Here is a 19,905-nt window from a genome sequence, read left to right on the forward strand (position 1 = left end):
TGCTCCATGCAGAATGTGCCCTCCTCAATACCCATCACCAGGCTAACCCATCCCCCCACCCTCCTCCCCTCCAGAAACCTCAGTTTGTTTTTCAGAGTCCATCATCTCTCCTGGTTCGTCTCCCCCTCTGACTTACTCCCCTTCATTCTTCCTCTCCTGCTATCTTCTTCTTTTTCTTTTTTCTTAAAATATGTTGCGTTATTTGTTTCAGAAGTACAGATCTGTGATTCAACAGTCTTACACTCTATACGGTTCCTAGTCAATTTTGTTTTTGTTTGTTTGTTTTTTAGCAAAGCAAGGTTTATTGAGCGATAGTAAAGTGATAGTACAAAGCTCCCAAAGACAGAGGGGACCCAAGGATGTTGCCTTGTTCCTGCTCAGTTTTAACAAAATACCCTCGGTCTTAAAAATTGTTCTGAACTGGCATCAAAATGCCTAAATAACAGCAAAAAACAAACAAACAAACTGAGTAAATGCTTATAAAACCACAGCTTTCTGTTGTGAATTTATAATTTGTTGTGTTCAAAGAACAACTGTTCTTAAAAAATGAATGATTTCTGAAAACAGGTTAAGGTTAAGTTGCTTTACTAGCTTGATTTTATACCACTATCATCAAACGGAATTTGGCTGATGAAGCTGCAAAATGAAACCGTACTCAGTTTAGAGGAGTCAGTTTTCAAATGCTTGGAGGATGGAGAAAGGAAGTGGCCACTGGTGATACTACACTTATTTGTGAAATGCTTATGGAATGTATATGGTTGCTAAATGCTGTGTTTATGAATATTAAGGGGAATAAAGTATTGCCCCTTTTCCAAAAGAGTTTACTGCTAAGCAAGGAATGGAAAAGGCACAGGATAGGGTGGGGTGGGTGGGTTTGGACACATGTTGAGTCTGGGCTGAACTCAATTGTTCTTAAACGTTTTTACAAGATGAGGTTAAGATTAGTAGCCTGACCACATCTGGAGAGAGAAGAGTTGGTGAATTATGGGTCGAGGGAGGGGCCCTCTGCATTCATAGGGCTCTGATGATAAATAACAGTGGTCTGCAAGTTGGCTTTACTTTTAATTAAAATGATGGAGTCAAAAACCTTACAATGCTGGGATTAAACATGATATTATTATTATTTTAAAGATTTTATCTATTTATTTGAGACAGAGAGAGAGCATCAGTGGGTGGGGGGAAGGTACAGGTGCAGAGGCACAGGGAGAAGCAGACTCACTGCTGAGCAGAGGGCCTGATGTGGGGCTCGATCCCAGGAGCCCAGGATCATGACCTGAGCCGCTCAGGTGTCCTTAAACCTGATACTAAACATGAGTTTAATAACTGGAATTTTCAAGCACTTGCAAAATTTTAATTTAGCTATTTATTCCAATCCTATTTCCCTATTTAAAAAATGGAGTTCTTTAAACTCCCTATATTTCTGATGTTCTGTTAAAAATATTTATTAGCAGAGAAGTATTCCAAAAAGCTGAGAGAAACAAGCTGAAAAAGAGCATACATTTCTAAACTGGATCATCAATCCCTGGAAAATTTAAATTGATTAGGCTTCATTCAGGAGGACAAGACAGCCGGATGTCTTTAGTCATAAGGCTAGAATTCCTTAGGCAAATTATAACTCTGCCTTATCTAATTCTTCAGGAAGTTGATTAGCCCGTCTCATGTTTTGCCACATTGACTAGGATGGCACATGCTCATGAAGTCATGTTTCTCAGACTGAAGGTAACAATTACCGAGTGAATACCAAATTCCAGGCACTCTTCTCAGGGGTTAACATGCATTAATCTCTAAAAGTTTATAAAGACATCTCTGTCAAATGATTCATTGATTAATAAATATTCATATTTATTTTTCACTTGGGATATTTGTTTTATTTTCACTATTTCTTCTCTTTCAGCTCTTCTTTATGCAACTATTTTTGGAAATGTTACTACAATTTTCCAGCAAATGTATGCCAACACCAACCGATACCATGAGATGCTGAATAATGTGCGGGACTTTCTGAAACTCTATCAGGTCCCCAAAGGCCTTAGTGAACGAGTCATGGATTATATTGTCTCAACATGGTCCATGTCAAAAGGCATTGACACAGAGAAGGTATGGGATATTATTGTTGTTGTTATTTATTTTCCATTTCAATAGGATCTTCAGATGCCTGTAGCTCTCCCACTCATGTATTGCTTGTATAATTGCTTTGTGTTACTTTGTTTTTCGTAAGTGACATATCAGTCAATCGTAGTACGTATTGAGTGCTTAGAAGGTGCAAAGCACTCAACCATTAATCATCAATTTAGAAATTGTGGTTTCTGAAAACAACTAATTGCTCCATTTCCCTAAAACACTCATTGCCAATCAGAATAATTTGCTGCATTCCTCTAAAACTAACAGTGCTACCATCTCCCTGGTCAGTTTTATTCTTGATTTCTTCTTTGACTTTTTGCTCATTTAAAATTTAGAAAGACACTTTCTTGCTTATAAAGGAAAAAAGTGATATGTCTTCTATGCTGTCCTCCACTTAAATCTCTCCCCTCTCTCACACGTGTTTATGGAGAACATACAATTCTTCATTTTCCTCTTTTCCTTACACAAATCTATAAAGTGGATACCACCTCCCCATTCATCTGACATCTCTAATGTCTTCCTTGTCTTTTCATGAAACCTCTTCTAATTTTTCCCATCTCTCTTATATTAAAAAGAAGGACCCAAAGTCCTCCTTAAAATAAACAAAACCAAATTAAAAATAAATAAATTCTCACTTCCTACACCCAGCTGATTTACATCCAATATGGGGGATGACAAGTGGGGCCTGCACACGAGTTTTAGAGAAAACCCATCTTGAGCTCTTTTTCTTTATAAGCATCACGGGAGACGATTATTTTTAGATACTGAATTTTGACATGATAATCAGATAGTACATTACTTTCCTTGCCATTTCCCACAAATTCGATTTGTTCTTTTAATCATATGATGTTGGCTTGGAGTTTTTCTGAAAGGTCTGCTCAATAAGCACCTTTCATTGTCAAAGGGAAAGAGCAAATGAGCAAAGTAGATATTCAGTCGGAGGAATTTCATTGAGGTAATTTTTAAGCCACAGCAGCTGTTGTTAGGAGCAGATGGTTGAGGGGATGTTTAGGGGTCAGACATGGAAGAGTTGAGGGAGGGAAGCCTTCACAGGAAGTGCAGATGAGATACTTGGTGGGGGGCGGGAAGAGGGTGGGAGCAATTATTCGAGGAATCATGAAAGAGGGTGAGATTTCTCCCTCTTTCAACATCTTACAAGCTGCAGTGTTAATTTTCTAGTTAAATGGCCATTAAAATGGAATGTCTGACTATAGATGGGGAAAGGACAAACTACATTCTGTGGAATTTGGTTTATATATGCCTGAGCCAAACAATATATGGTTATAGGGAGGGTATCCAGAGAAGGAAGAGAATCCTCCTCAGGGATACAGGTGAGACTCAGTGTTTAAGACGTCGAATGCATGATGTTCTTTGAGGTCCACATTCAGTGAAACTGCTACGTGCCGTGTCCACTTCCAGACACACCACATGCCAGTGTACCAGGAAACAGTTTCTGGGTTCCTAGTATTTACCACATTTTTTTGTTTTTGTTTTTGTTTTTGGTGTTTGTTTTGTTTTGTTGGTTTGCTTGTTCATTATCTGTAGTCACAGGAATGTACTTCTGATCAGTAGAGTATCCACAGAAAGTGGAGTAATAGGAAAAAAAGATTGGAAAGCTAATATTAAAGGTAAAATAAAATGTCAGTTCAAATGAAAAGATTCTTAAAGAAATAATTCAAAATATTAAAGTGGATTAGCTTTTGGATAAGAAAAAAAATCACAGATGTGCTTCCTAACTGAAAGGGGAATCCGGAAAGAGTAGTTTTTTACTAAAGGGGGAAGCAGAGTTAAATAACTGGCAAATATGAAAGGTTTGTTGTGCATGTATAAATCCTATCTAGAGTTTAATTTAATGTGGCAGCAAACTCTCCATGCCTGTATTGATTTCTCCCAGTCTATTAAGAAAATCCCCACCCAAATGTGTGAGAACTAACTGTAACAGAACTGTAAATGAAGGGATATACGCCAAAGTCTGGGCCTGGGACAGAGTTATAGGAGATTCTCTTGGATTGTATAGTCAATGAGGATGAATTTAAAAACGCATTCTTACAGAAACAGACTCTGAACTATAGAGAACAAACCAATGGTTACCAGAGGGGAGGGGGGTGGGGGATGGGTGAAACAGGTGGTGGGGATTAAGGAGCGCACTTGCTATGATGAGCTCTGGGTGTTGTATGGAAGTGTTGAATCACTACATTGTACACCTGAAACTAATATTACACTGTATCTTAACTAACTGGAATTTAAATAAAAACGTTAAAAAATGCATTCTTAGCACGCCATATGCTCTACTGAACAAAGAGAAAACAAAAATTGTCGTTCAACTTTTTGATTTAGTAGAGAAACTCCAGCCAGAGCAGAAGAGCCACATTCTTGTTAGGCATTCAGTAATTTGACTACATAGTGTACATATAACTTTAAAATATGGTAATAAAGTATCGAAGTATAGACCCAAGAATTATTAGCCAGAGCAAAGAGTGGGAATAAACATCTCAGAACTAGATATTACTATAGATAAGAACTGAATGTAAGTTAAAGGGCATATCACAAAGAAGGAATTGATATATTATTTCATATAATTATAAAATGAGCTAAAAATTTCAGAAAATATTTAATGAGGGTTTCCCATGTGGCCTAACATAAATGTCAGATGGACTGAGTTAAGTGTAAAAAATAAGAAACCATAAACTAATAAAAAGAAAATACGTGACCATGTTTACTTTATCTTTGTACATATTAAAGCAATGGAATACATAACAAAGTAACCGATAAATAGATTTGGCTAAAAAATGTAAAATCTTTCACACCAAAAACCATGAAAATGAAAATGAGATAGAGTATTTGCAACAAATATCGCAAGTGAAAGGTTAATACCTTAATATGTAAAGTGATTTTGTAAATGAATAAGAATTAGAATACTTGAGAAAAATGAGCTAAGTACATAGTTAATTTATATAAATATACAAAAATACAAATTAGTAATAAACATATATAAATATTATTTTAACTTGTAATAAATAAATATTGAAACAGCAAGAGACCATTTTTAATATGTCAAATGGACAAAGATAATGCCCACTCTTAGCAAAAGCTATAGTGACTGACACTATCATAAAATTATGGTTTGTGTGTAATTTGGTGTGGCATTTCTTGAAAGCAGTTTGATCAAGGTAATATCTTAAACTGGGGTGTATTCTAGAGCTAAGTCCTTGTGCCTCTTCCCTTTTCTGTTCATATTCTCTCCTTTAGTGATATCATACAATCTTATGACTTTAAAAATGTATGCTAACAGTGCCCAAATCTACACACTTATTTGGATCTGTTCTTGAACTACAGACTCCCCTATCCAACTGCCTGCTCACATCCAGTGAAGCTGTCCAGAACTGGGTGGCTCAGATGGTTAAGCATCTGCCTTCGGCTCGGGTCATAATCCCAGGATCTTGGAATCGAGTCCCGTATCAGGCTCCCTGCTCGGAAGGGGTCCTGCTTCTTCCTCTCCCTCTGCTGCTCCCCCTGCTTGTGCTCTTTCACTCTCTCTGTCAAATAAATAAATAAAATCTTAAAAAAAAAAAAGGCTGTCCAGAGCTGAACTCATCATCTCCCATAAACCTGCTCCACGGATATTCTTCCCTAATGAAGTTAATGGAAACTCCACCCCTCAGTTGCTTAGATAAACCTCTCTACATTAAAACCTCCACCAAATCCTGCTGGCTCCATTTCCAATTCTCACCACTCCATCGCCACCTCCTCGGTCAAGTCACTATCATGTTCTACCTGGGTTATTGTATAGCCAAATAACTGGTCTGTCCCTTTATAGTATATTCTAGGCACAGCAACTTTTGAGTTTATATGGCTTTCATAATAAAACTTTCTTTTTTTTTTTAAAGATTTTATTTATTTATTTGAGAAAGAGAGAGAATGAGAGAAAGCATGAGAGGGAAGAGGGTCAGAGGGAGAAGCAGACTGCCTGCTGAGCAGGAAGCCCGATGTGGGACTCGATCCCGGGACTCCAGGATCATGACCTGAGCCGAAGGCAGTCGCTTAACCAACTGAGCCACCCAGGCACCCTTTCATAATAAAGCTTTCTATCTATCTATCTATCTATCTATCTATCTATCTATCTATCTATCTATCATCACATATTTGTGTGTACTGCAGGCTTTTTTGAGAATAAGAATAAAATTGAGCTTGTTAAAATACAAGGGTGGAAAAAAGGAAATGAAAGAGTGATGGTAGTAATCAAATAAATTTTGTAATTCACAATCTTAGCAATATGAATGTATTTGAGGATGTAGCTTTAGTAAACAACATCTGAATTTTAACAATTATCCTGTATTTGATGTCAGAGACCTCTATTCTACTTCCTCAGTAAGCCAAATTCTTTGTCTTACTATGTTTCTTATCTCACATTTTGTTGATAGTCTCTTTCAGATATTTTATTAATGTTGGTTGTTATCAGATTTAACTATGAGTATATACTGAAAAAGATTGAAATATACTAAGTCAAATTTCTTTGTTCTAATGCTTCTCTTGTTAGTTCTAAAACAGTGAGATTTTCTTCAGTTGCTAGTACAATAGAACTTAATGATGCATTGCAGCTAATTAGAGAAGAACCTTCGCCCTAATTACTGACATTTCCTTCTATCATTTCCACATATTTAGTTTCATAGATTTTTTGAATTCAGCTTTACCCCACAAGCAAATTAATCACTGTGATGTAATTCAGTCTTACCTTGCCTTATGTGAATAATGCTTTCTTTAATACAAATTGTGGCATTAAAGTCAGGACTGACGTGAAGATTGTAGCATTTCTATCAGGATAGTTTGCCTTAGGCAAGATTTTCTATATGGAATGGTACCGAGATTAATTTCATTTAGTTGAAAGTATTTTGTTGACTACTAATTGCTATAGTTGCTTTAGATTCTTTTCAGATTTAATAACCAAAATCCGTCCTCTGGGCTTTGCTGCTCATAACATCCTGTGCACTTAAAAGACTGAGAAATGGGTAGAATGAGTGAGGATTTAAAAAGGAAAAAAGATTATGGGAAAAAAAATAGAAAGGATGATGAAGCTTAAAACCTTGTCATTTTTTATTTTTCACTGTCTCACTTTTTTTTCTAACATGTAATTTGAAAAAATCAGTAGAAAAAAGCTCTTTGGTCTTCATTTCTTGTTTCGTGTGCTTTGTAATAAGCATAAAGTCTCAGTAGGAAGATGTCATTATATGAAAAGTTCTGGCAGAAATATGGAAAACATTCAGGCAGAAGTATGCCTTTAGAATTTAAACAAATTGAGATTTGAATATTTTAAAATCTTAGATTTTTTTTAGCCAAATCTATCAAAGAAGTACTCTACTTCTTCCAAATATGGTAGGCAATATATTTTGTTTTTCCTATAAGTTAAAATAACTTCCTTTTAGCCAGTTTACTTTCATCTTTTTTTTTTAATTGAGAAAAGCATGTCTAAATATTTTTCTTTGTGTTCCTAAATGTGAAAAACAGGGATGACATTTTCATACCTGGCCTCATTTTCTTGGTTCAATATCTAAATAATTCAAGAGGTTCCTATGGCAGTGTACAACAGAACCTGAGTGAAGGCACCAGCCTTCCAAGAAAAATTCTACAGACAAATGTGCTATGTTAAATAGCTCATGTAAAGACATACATGTGAATATAGTAAAATGAAACTGAATTGGTCTTAACCTGCATTAAAAGCACTCTTGTCTTTGGATCAAGAGAGGTAAGAATCATTCCAGTCCATGTTAATCAGATCATACATAAAATAATTGTGTTATAATTCTAGCTGACTATTTTTAAAGAAATACTATCAAATGACAGCACACTTACCAGAAAATAGCCATGATGGCATGAAGTTCTGGGAATCTTGTTATATGGTGGATAATTAAAGGAAATATGAATATTTAGTTTGGCTAATTGAAGACCTGGGGAGAGGTATGACAGGTTACTTTAAGTATTTTAAAATGCAGTGATCTGTTTCAGGAGGAAATTAACTCCCTGCTAGTAAAGGATACAGGCCGAATGTAGTACAAAATGAACTTGCACGTCCTGACACTAATTTAGTAGTATTAAAGATATTATATGATAATTGTGTCTGAATGATTTGGAGTACAAGTATGTACCATATCTTATTTGAAATTCAGACACACATTCAAGATATTCTATATAAAAATTATAGAGTAAGATTTTATGGTGAGTCAGTAATTATTTTCTCAACAATTTTTTATTACTACATCTATGTACTGTAGTTTTACAAATGAAACTAATTTTTTTTAAAAATTCTGAGGAACACAGAATCTCTGATGGGGCTAAGCTAGGCCATGCCCAGGAGACAAATGGCATATTTTTTCTGTGGTTAAGTAACCTGTTTGTTGAGCAAAAGAGACTGCTTAGTCTGTCCTTGTAAGGGACTACTCTTCAGCCTGGAGAAGCATCATGCCCTGAATTCCTGAGAACTCTGAGCTTCCTACCTGTCTAGAAACGTGGTAAGGGAACTTAAATATTGTCATGGCCACGTGTGTGGCTCATTCGTTACCCACTCAAATAGTTTGAAGCATTCAGAGTCATTATGGACATTCCTCTGTCCTAGCTGACCTATAGGCTTTCTCTGAAAATGTAGACTTTATCTGAAACTTCAATTTTATTTTTCCTTCCATGTATCAGAAATTAAAATAATACTCAAGGGTTTATGAGAAACATTACAAGTAAAGGAAAACTTTAAATATTTTCTGAAATTTTTAATATTTTTCATATTAAAATTTAATATTTTCTCTGATATTTCAGAACATTCAAGTGTATATGTAGTTTGTCATGGTTTTTGGCATAGTTCAGGAATGCTCCAATGCAAGATTTATATTACTGTTAGCTGATATAATTATTAGTAAACTTTCTGTGTGGTAGTAGGCAGTATTATTTTGCTCTAGTAATGATAGGGAGGCATTGTGTGACTAAAATAAACCCTGTGTATTCTTTTATTTATAATTTTTTTTTTTAGAGAGGGAGAGAGAATCTTAAGCAGGCTCCATGCCCAGTGCAGAGCTGGACTTGGGGCTCGATTTCTACACCCGTGAGATCATGACCTGAGCCAAAATCAAGAGTCAAACGCTTAACCAACTGAGCCCCCAGGTGCCTCATAAGTGTAATCTTTTTATGTACCATGCTGAAATTACTTCAGTGCAGTAGTGTGGGCTGGCTTGTATTTCATTTTCTTCCCAATCTGCCACTAGTCTCTGAAGAAGGGACTAAGAACTCATTTGATATCTATAGTCTAGGAATGAGAAGAAGGACTTGCTTATTTAGGGCAATGGATGACTTGCACAGTAGCACGGTTTTATATAGACCAGGAGGATTGGGTTTCATTTTTCTGTGCTCACATCTGTGTTGGCGATACAAACACCCACCTTACTTATTTGACAGGAAGATGGAAAGTACCCATGTAGTGCCTGCATAAGAGAAACAATAATAAGTGCTAACAAGTAATTTAGTCTGTGGCGGTTATAATTTATTTCTTCCTTTACCAGTTATAAATTATGAGAACTTGGTCATGCCTGGCTCCATTTTTAATCTTAGTCTTCAATCTTAGTATTCAGTGCATCCTGTCATCTTTAAATATAGATGAAAATAGAACCTCAGTTGTAGAGTAATTTGGATGAATAAAATATTTCTATATACATACACACTGAACACAAATGCACAAACATATTTTAGACTTAGGGGAAAAATTAAATCGTGAACGAATCCACATGCTGCGGACAGTGTTATGGTAGGAGTAGGTGTGTGTATTTGTTCTGAGCTGCCTTGATTGATCTGTTTTCAGAATCACACTAGAGTAAATCTTCAGAAATGTCTACTGAAAAACATATTTTTGAATGAGATTACAGTATTTCCTACAAATTTTGCAGTTTACTAGACAAAGGTAGAATTATGCAGATGGCTGGATTTTATAAACGGAACTTAAAAAAAAAGATGTCTCCATTCCTGTGATTTCTCTTGTTATTATTTGACTGTGTTTGTTATATTAGATTTTTCTTCCAGGGCTCTGTGGCTTTCTATTCCTTAGCCACTTTCCCATCTCTTTTCTGGTTCTTATGATAATGCCTAAAAGATGCCTGTATTTTGGCTCACGCTGATTGTTTTTTTAATTTTGGACTTGTTTATAGTTTTTGAAGTACCAAAAAGCCACTTTTAGCTCCTTTACTAGTAGTGCCAAATAACCATAGGCATCTCTGTCTGGCACAGCAGAAGGCAGCAAGAGGGTGGAGAAAATAAATACATGAAAAGAAAAAGAAAACTTGTTATGAAAGAAAGAGATTCCTCTAGTTGTTCACTGCCAATTGCGTGAAACGCTACTTCATTCCCTCCTCCTGGGCATGGTCCTGGAGTCAAGGAGAGGAAAACATGGCTGTGCAATCTGGTGGCTTTCTCTCAGGTTTTGCTTTTTATGAGTCTTGACCTATCTTGAGACTGAGACCTTCAGGCCTTCTCTTCTTTTGTTGCATTAGCATTCTTCCTGATTTCTTTATATCTGGAATTTTCTTGAGGAAGTCTTCACTTCCCTCATTTCTCCTGGGGTATCTCTGAGATACAGAAGACATCCATTAAAGAAGGATCTATATTATGGTAGAATTTATAAACAGGAAAATAGCCATCCTTTAAAATTTACATCCATATCAAACAGAACCATAGTTTTGTAGGATATTGTAGTAATTGCTATGGAGTGGAAAATAAAGATAAACACAGTCCATGCTCTTGTGATGTTCAGCGTCTGATGGGGGAGGAAAGACTTAAATAACCACAGAGATAAACATAGGATTCCAAATCATGATGATCCTTGAAATACAATATAGGGAGCTATGTAAAATTTTTAAAGGAGGAGAGGGGGATGAATCTAATTTAGGTTGGAAGGATGTGGGTCAAAGAAGGTGATAGAGAAAGCAGTAGAATTTGGACACAAAAGCTTGTTAGAAACTGAAATTCTTCACATATTTTATAACAAAAAAAATTACCTATGTGCTAATCATCGTTACTGATTTGAAGTTGGAAAAGAATAGAAAGAAGAAAAAGCAAAGATCCAGTTAGTCCATTAAGTCCTCATAAATTATTAATTAACCAACATTAATTAACTGTACATGGCTTATATATTCCATGTGCCATAGAATAACTTCAACTGATCTTTCACATTGGTTAAAAATCTTACTCTAAAGCCAATAACAACACATAAATTGATATGGGAAGTGCTGACCTCACTGGTACCCTGATCCTGTTTAAATTAACCAACACATGTCTGTTTAGAACCGGGTCTGCTGCCTTTGTGGGCAAGTGTCAGAGAATTATACATTCATGATCTGAGTATAGCTTTATGCATTCTGTTACCACTTCTACTGAGGATGAATAAATGTTAGAAGAATATTTTGTAACTATCTTGTCTGTAAAAGGTTTATTTTACATAAACATTTTGTACATAGGTACATATAAATATTATGTAAATATAAATGTTTATAATACATAACTTATGTAAAATTAGAAATAAGAGCTAGGAAAGAAGAAAATATGATACATAATCCATAATCCCACTACTCATAGAAATATGGCTTGCCACATTTATTCTGTGTGATTTTGTGAACATATATTTATATTATAAATATATACTACATAAACATTTGTATTCTATTTAAAGGTTATAGTATGCATTTTTAACCTATTATTGGATATTTAAGATGTTTAATAATTATATTAAGATAAACACTGAGAATGGGGTTTGGCAGATCAAAGAGTATGTAAATTTTATTGTTTATATTACTTTTATAGTTTTGTTGACTGTTTCCTTTGCTGTGCAGACGCTTTTTAGCTTAATGAAGTCCCAAAAGTTCATTTTCACTTTTGTTTCCCTTGCCTTTGGAGACATGTCTTGAAAGAAGTTGCTGTGGCTGATGTCAAAGAGGTTACTGCCTATGTTCTCCGCTAGGATTTTGATGGATTCCTGTCTCACATTGAGGTCTTTCCTCCATTTAGAGTTTATCTTTGTGTATGGTGTTAGGGAATGGTTGAGTTTCATTCTTCTGTATATAGCTGTCCAGTTTTCCCAGCACCATTTATTGAAGAAACTGTCTTTTATCTATTGGCTTTCTTGCTTTGTCAAAGATTAGTTGACCATAGAGTTCAGGATCCATATCTGGGCTCTCTGTTCTGTTCCATTGATCTATTTGTCAGTTTTTGTGCCAGTACCGTGCTGTCCAGTGATCAGAGCTTTGTAATATAGCTTGAAATCAGGCAACGTGATGCCCCCAGCTTTGTTTTTCTTTCTTAACATTTCCTTGGCGATTCGGGGTCTTTTAGTTTATTTCTTCTAAAAGATCAAATGAGCTATAATTTGATACTGGGCATTAATCTTTTAATTTTTGTGAGTTGAATAGGGTAACAATTTTAGTGTGTTTAATTTCTACTCTTTCCAACACATTAAGTACTATAATTATTTCCATTTACTACATTTACTAATACAGAAATAGAATATAAGAGATGAAATGACTCATTTTAGGTCACATATGATGAAATTAGGTTTGGGTTAGGTCTGTATTACAGAGGTAATGCTCTCAGGCATTCTGTTCCTTGTTGCATATTATTTTCAACTAATATGTTACGTATTAGTAGACAAGTATCTCCTTATCACACCTGAATTTTTCCTGTTTTTTTTTTGCAAGTGTTTATTTTTCAAATAAAGTTTCCCTGCTCTTCCAACTCCTCATTTTCCTATATCGTCAAAATGAGTCCCATTAGCATTTGATTGGAATTGCATTGTTACAATGTCAGAGTTAAACCATACCATAGAGACCATCTGAAAACTTGTGCCGGTCGGTCAGGACGAGGTAGAGTGGGCTCAGGAGAAGTAATTATAGAGCTTGGACATAGCTTTTCTGGTGCAAAGTTGGAAGTTCCACTCCTAGAAGCCAACGTGAAGATCAAAGGATTCCACAGTTTGGGTACAAACTGGAGGTAGGGGGGTGGGGGGGTATGATAGACAAAATGCTAGACTAGTCACATTCCAGCTGGATGATCAATCACTTAAACTCACTCAGATTCAGGATATATTTTCTTTCATGATATTTCCATTTCTGAGATTAAAATTTAAACATATATCTGAGAAGTGTTTGTGAGAAATATTAATAGTTTCCTTTTCACACCCAGGAAAAATCAGAAGGCAGTCTAAATTAAATAGTATAATATTGTAACCCTTTATCAAACTTTGTCTTGGGACATTGAATGAGAAAGTAATGGGGAGCAGCCTTCAAAGGGGAAACCAGTCACCCTTAGCAGAGAAATAACCCATCCCAGCCACCAGTTTCAGTTAAGATTCCTTTTGCCTAGGGCACAATTTAAAATGCCAGTACATCCAAAGAGACTTTCCCCATTTAATCTGACAGTTAGTACTTGGCTTCAGAGTGTATTGTAAAGCAGTAAAATCAATGGTCACGTAATTTTACATATGGTTAATGATTCATATACTTCAGTAAATCACAGAGCACAATATGATTAGAAGCAATTCGTTTATTCAACCATTCTCAAGACAGTTGAGAACCATCCTTCCATATGGTAAGAAAAGAAACAAAACCCAAACACTAAATCCTCTTTATTGTTGATGGTAACACTTCATTAGCATTTTAATTTTCTGTTAGAAGGTCTTTGATTTAATAATGTTTATTAGCTTTTAATACAATTTTGTATGGTTAGAGGAGGTAAAATTCTCTGTGCTGAGATCTGAAGCCCTACAAGAAGTTTCATCAAGAATGCATAAGTATTGGGACACCTGCGTGGCTCAGTCGATTAAGTGTCTGCCTTCAGTTCAGATCATGATCCCAGGGTCCTGGGTTCGAGTACCGCATTGGGATCCTTGCTCAACAGGGAGCCTGCTTCTCCCTCTGCCCACCACTCACCCTGCTTGTGCTCTCTCTTTGACAAATAAATAAAATCTTTAAGAGAAATTCATAAGTATTTAGGTAAATATTGATGTATAGGTTGATGTTTAATTTAAAGATGTTTCCTGTTCCAATTTTTTTAAAGATTTATTTCTTTATTTGAGAGAGAGGGAGCAAGCAAATGAGGGGTGGGGTGGAGGGAGAGAGAATCTTAAGCAGATACCCTGCTGAGTGTGGAGCCTGCCATGGGGCTCAGTCTCATGATCCTGAGTTTGAGACCTGAGCCGAAACCAAGAGTCAGAGGTTTAACCAACTGCACCACCCAGGTACCCCATTTTCTGTTCCAATCTTGAATAATAAATGTTGATTAAGCCTCTATTTAGATTCAAGACATTGTTCTAGCCTCTGCAATGCAATAGTGAGTGAGACAGTCCTGCCACATTGGACTTGCATTCTAGCAGGACTGATCAAATCAATTTCTGCTTTCTTTGACTTGCTGATACTATTTTATGGTTACACCAAGAAGTACTTGATTTCAGGGCCTGGAACACCTAGAAGAATGCAAACCAAGAATCAGAGGTAATGGTATACACATTTCTCTGCATGTAATGGCAGAGAAAATGTTTGATTCTGATTCCTAGGGTTCTGACTCCAAAGTCAGTGTTCTTTGCCCTACATCACTCACTTACTCCATACCTACTGTGTTTCACATGCTATGCCACACTCTGGAGATGAAGCTGTGAGCAAGATAGGCAGGGTCTTTGACTTATGAAACTTATACTTTAGTAGGGGAGACAGAGAAGAATAATTAGGTGAACAATTTATATTTTCCAATTCCCAAATAAAGATTTAAATGAAGTGTTAGCATTAAGGTAAAAAACATATATATATATATATATATGTGTGTGTGTGTGTATATATATATATATATATATATATATTTGTGTGTGTGTGTGTGTGTGTGTGTGTGTGTATTTTTGGTAACTTTGGTTTTCTTCCTTAACATAGAAAAGTATGGTTCTCCCCTGCACTGAGAATGGTGGAGTAAATGCACTATTCCTAAATATGCTGTACTCTGTGATGCACTGAAGTCTCTGAGTTTTTATAAACATATTACAATTATGTGATCTTTGATTGTTACTTTGTAATAAAAATAGCCAGATAATAACATGATTGTGACAATTTTTGCTTCTGTTTTTATTAATCAGTAAGAGGTATATAATTTCACTAAACTGAATTGGTGTAATTGCAATCAGGAACAATGAAACTTGGAATTTTAATGAGCTTATGCTACCTAACTTGGTATGAATATTAGATTAATGTTAGGGTTCTCCAATACTGAAAAAAAAGTTCTTGTACTCTTACTGGTTTTAGGGTTGGGAAAAGCTGCTTTCATCTGTACAGGCATTTAGTATACAACATTTTAAAAATATATACAATTTTATTTTCTTAAATTCTCTTTAAGAACCTAAGTTTCCTTAAGAACTTAATATTTTAGGAGCACCTGAGTGGCTCAGTTGGTTAAGCATCTGACTCTTGATTTTGGCTCAGGTCATGATCTCAGGGTCATGATCTCAGGGTTGTGAGATCGAGCCCCACATCAGGCTCTGTGTTCAGTGGGGAGTCTGCTTGAGAGTCTCCCCCCCCCCCCTGCACTCGCCCTCCCATGTTCTCACTCTCTCTCAAATAAATAAATAAATTAAAAAAAATCCTAATATTTTAATGACTAGATTTCAGAAGGACGTCAAACTTACTACTTACTTAGGACACATATACAACAAAAACGCCTGTTTCTATAGTCTAAGTTTGGTGGATACCAGAGCTAATATTTATCTTTAACTGGTTTTAAGAAAGTTCTTCAACTGAAATCTTTCTACACACCCACAGAAAGAGAATTTCATTTATTTAGCTTTTTGAGGGCTATTGTAAAAGTTTGAAAAATAAGACAAAATAAAACAAAATAAACAAGCAAACAAACAAAACTCTCCGACAGTCTGATTTTCTTTCTTCACACTTCATTTTCAAAGTATTTTATAGGATATTCAAAAAGAGTTGAGAGATAAACCCAAATATTAATGTTATGACTTTTCCTTTCTAATTAATGAAACACGTGACATGAGATTATCACTTAATCTTAATATTCCTCCTGTCTCTATTGGCATTGGTGCATAAGAATGTTAGCGGTGGGGTGCCTGGGTGGCTCAGTCCTTAAGCGTCTGCCTTCCGCTCAGGTCATGATCCCAGGGTCCTGGGATCAAGCCCTGCATCAGGCTCCCTGCTCGGCGGGAAGCCTGCTTCTCCCTCTCCCACTCCCCCTGCTTGTGTTCCCTCTCTCGCTGTCTGTCTCTCTCTCTCTGTCAAATAAATAAATAAAAATCTTAAAAAAAAAAGAATGTTAGCGGCAAAACATGAGCTGGTTCACAGAAGTAAATTTTCCAGTTGACTGAGACTTGTTCTTTCCTGCAGTTATTTACGGATCTTGAAAAAAAGCCTTTCAAATGTTAGTATTTTCCTTAATGTTTATATAAAAATATTACATATTATATAAATTAGGACAATTTTTGGTCACAAAGGACCACTATACCTCCTCATGGATTTAGACCTGTGTTCGTTTCATCCCATAATTCCAATTCCCATAACCAAGAAGGACAGTTTGGTCATTACGATTTTATGGATAACCTCTTAAAATAGTTACACCAAACACAACTTATCCTTATGTTTGTTCATAATTGTATTGACTTTCACACAAAATTATAGACTTCACATAAACTAAAATCAGTATAAAACAAGACAGCACACTGACCTACATAAACACATACATATGTAGGTAAAAGATTAAGCACAATAGAGATGTCTGGCCACCTGGAGTGTCATTGTTACTGACACTGGTCATATTGAGCTTTTGGTTTTCCTGGCAGCTGAATTACAAGAGAAATGTTTTTGTCTAATAAAGGAAGCAAGTACAGTTGTCTAAGGAGTTACATGTTTTCTAACGGCACTGAATCCAAAAAGAACTTTGCCATGTGAGTTTTTTGTTTGCAAGCAATAAACCATATTGATCAAGATCAGGGATCCACCAACTTTTTGTATAAAGAACCAGATAGGACAGAGTATAGACTTTGTGGGCCATATGGTCTTTGTCTCAGCTACGTAACTTTGCCATTGTGGTGTGAAAAGAGCAATAGACAATAAGTAAATAAATGACTATTTCTGTGTCCCAGTAAAACCTTGTTTGTGGACACATTAATTTAAATTTCACATATTTTCAAATGTGATGAAATAATATTTTTCTTTTGATTTTTTTCAGCCATTTAAAAATGTAAAAACCATTCTTTGCTCAGTGGCTGTACAAATGCAGTTAGTGGGCCAGATTTGACCTTCAAGTTGTAGTTTGCCAACCTCTGCTTAAGATTATTGGATGTCTAGTCAGACTGTCAGATTTCTATTCTATTCAGAATTGCAACATCTCCACCCCTAGAATTCTTAGGCACCTTCCCTGATTTAGCTTTCGTCACAGAACTTATCATAACCTGAAGTATTATATATGTATATATTATATATATATAGTTCACTTCTTTGTTAAAGAATTATAATAGTTCTTAGAATGATTAGAATAAACATTTCATGCAGGCAGGCAATTTTGCCTCTTTTTTCACTGCTAAGTAATTAGCATCTAGATAGTGAATGGTACATGGTGGATAAAATAAAAATAAATCTTTATTTTATCAATGGATATAATTCTGGGATCATAAGGGCATATGCATTTGGAAAATATTAATATATAAAAGACCATCAACACCTAGCTGTGATCACTCAAAATGACATTATGGCTAAGGAAGACAAAAGAGTATAAGATCAAGCTTTGAGAAACTCCTACAGTTAGACATCAAGCAGATGAGAAAGGGCTAGAAAGAACATGGAGGGGTGCCTGGGTGGCTCAGTCGTTAAGCGTCTGCCTTCGGCTCAGGTCATGATCCCAGGGTCCTGGGATCGAGCCCCGCGTCGGGCTCCCTGCTCGGCGGGAAGCCTGCTTCTCCCTCTCCCACTCCCCCTGCTTGTGTTCCCTCTCTCACTGTCTCTCTCTCTCTGTCAAATAAATAAAAAAAATCTTTAAAAAAAAAAGAACATGGAGCAGTAGCTGGTGATATCAGATGAAAAGGGAAATATTTGATTTTATGTAAGCCAAGAGAGAAAATGAACAACTATCTTGAAGTCTTCTAAAAGACACATAAAATGTGAAATATTCCATTTGTATTTTGCAACATGGAGTTTATTGGTGGACTTAATAAAAACAGATTTACTAGAATAGTGGAGACATATGCAACATTGGAGTGAGGAGGAGTTACATGTGATAATTAAGACAGGATGATTTTGGCATAGGGACATTCAAATTGACATATGGTAATAGCATAAGATAATGAGCCTAAAAATTGCCCCAAACATATGGGGAGATTTTTATATGTGTCAGAGACAAGCAAATGTAGATCTGTGGGAAAGGTGAGACCATTCAATAATTATGTCATTGGGATTAATGGTTACCCATATGGGGAAAAAAAACTCAGTTTAATCTCTCCACACCACGGCAATCAATTCCGCGCTTAAAGATTTAAATATTAAAAACTGTCATTTTTTACAGAAGTAGGAAAAAAAATCCCAAAATTCATATGGAACCACAAAGGACCTCAAATAGCCAAAACAATCTTCAGAAAGAACACATCTGGATGGTACTGACATAAAGACAGATAGACCATACAGCACCCAGAAATAAACCCTGCTTGACTAATTTTTGATAAGGGCTCCAGAGACTACACAATGGGGAAAGGATAGTCTCCTCAACAAATGGTGTTGGGAAAACTGGATATTTATATGCAAAAGAATGAAATTTGATCTTTATCTTACACCATACACAAAAATTAACTCAAAATTAAAGAACTGAACTTAAGACCTGAAACTATAAGACTCCTTGAAAAAAACATAGGGGAAGCTTCATGACATTGGTCGTGGCAATGATTTCTCGAATAGGATACCAAAGAAACAGGCAACAAAATTGGTAAAAGACAAGTGGAACTACATCAAACTAAAAAGCCTCTGCATAACAAAGGAAAACATTAAAAAAGTAAAAAGGCAGCCTATGAATGGGAGAAAATATTTTTAAGCACTACATTTGATAATTGGTTAATATCCAAAATATATAAGGAACTCATATAGTTCAATAGTAAAAAAAACAAAAACCAATAACTCAATGAAAAAATGGACCAAGGACTTGAATTAGACATTCTTCATAGGAGACATAGAAGACATACAAATGACCAACAAGTACATGAAAAGATGCTCAACATCCCTAATAATCAGGAAAATGCAAATCAAGATCATATTGAGGTACCACCTAGCATTAGAATGGCTATTACAGAGAAAGAGAGAGAGAGATAAGTGTTGGCAAGGATGTGGAGAAATTGGAACTCTTGTACACTATTGGTGGGAATGTAAAATGGTACAGCTGCTATGGAAAACAGTATGCAAGTTCTTCAAAAATTAAAAATGAACTACAGGGGCGCCTGGGTGGCTCAGTCAGTTAAGCGTCTGCCTTCAGCTCAGGTCATAATCCCAGGGTCCTGAGATGGAGTCCCAAGTAGGGCTCTCTGCTCAGCGGGGAGTCTGCTTCTCTCTCTCCCTCTCCCTTTAACCGCCCCCGCTTGTGCGCATGCTCTCTCTAATAAATAAATAAAATCTTAAAAAAAATAGAACTACCATATGATCCAACAATCCTACTTATGTGTATTTATTCAAAATAATTGAAATCAGGATCTCAAAGAGATACTGGCCCTCCCATGTTCACTACAGCATTATTCACAATAGCCAA

The 19,905-nt window shown here is 35.9% G+C and overlaps 1 protein-coding gene across 1 annotated transcript in view; it reads left to right on the forward strand.

The window, feature by feature from the left end:
• KCNH5 (potassium voltage-gated channel subfamily H member 5) overlaps window positions 1-19,905 on the forward strand; it is a 305,062-nt gene that overhangs the window by 208,172 nt on the left and 76,985 nt on the right. The window contains exon 8 of the mRNA XM_035728053.1: window positions 1,895-2,094. Coding sequence (XP_035583946.1) covers window positions 1,895-2,094 — 200 coding nt within the window. The remainder of the gene's footprint in view (window positions 1-1,894; window positions 2,095-19,905) is intronic.

This window comes from Zalophus californianus, chromosome 6, assembly GCF_009762305.2.
Source record: "Zalophus californianus isolate mZalCal1 chromosome 6, mZalCal1.pri.v2, whole genome shotgun sequence".
Classification (NCBI taxonomy): Eukaryota; Metazoa; Chordata; class Mammalia; order Carnivora; family Otariidae; genus Zalophus; species Zalophus californianus.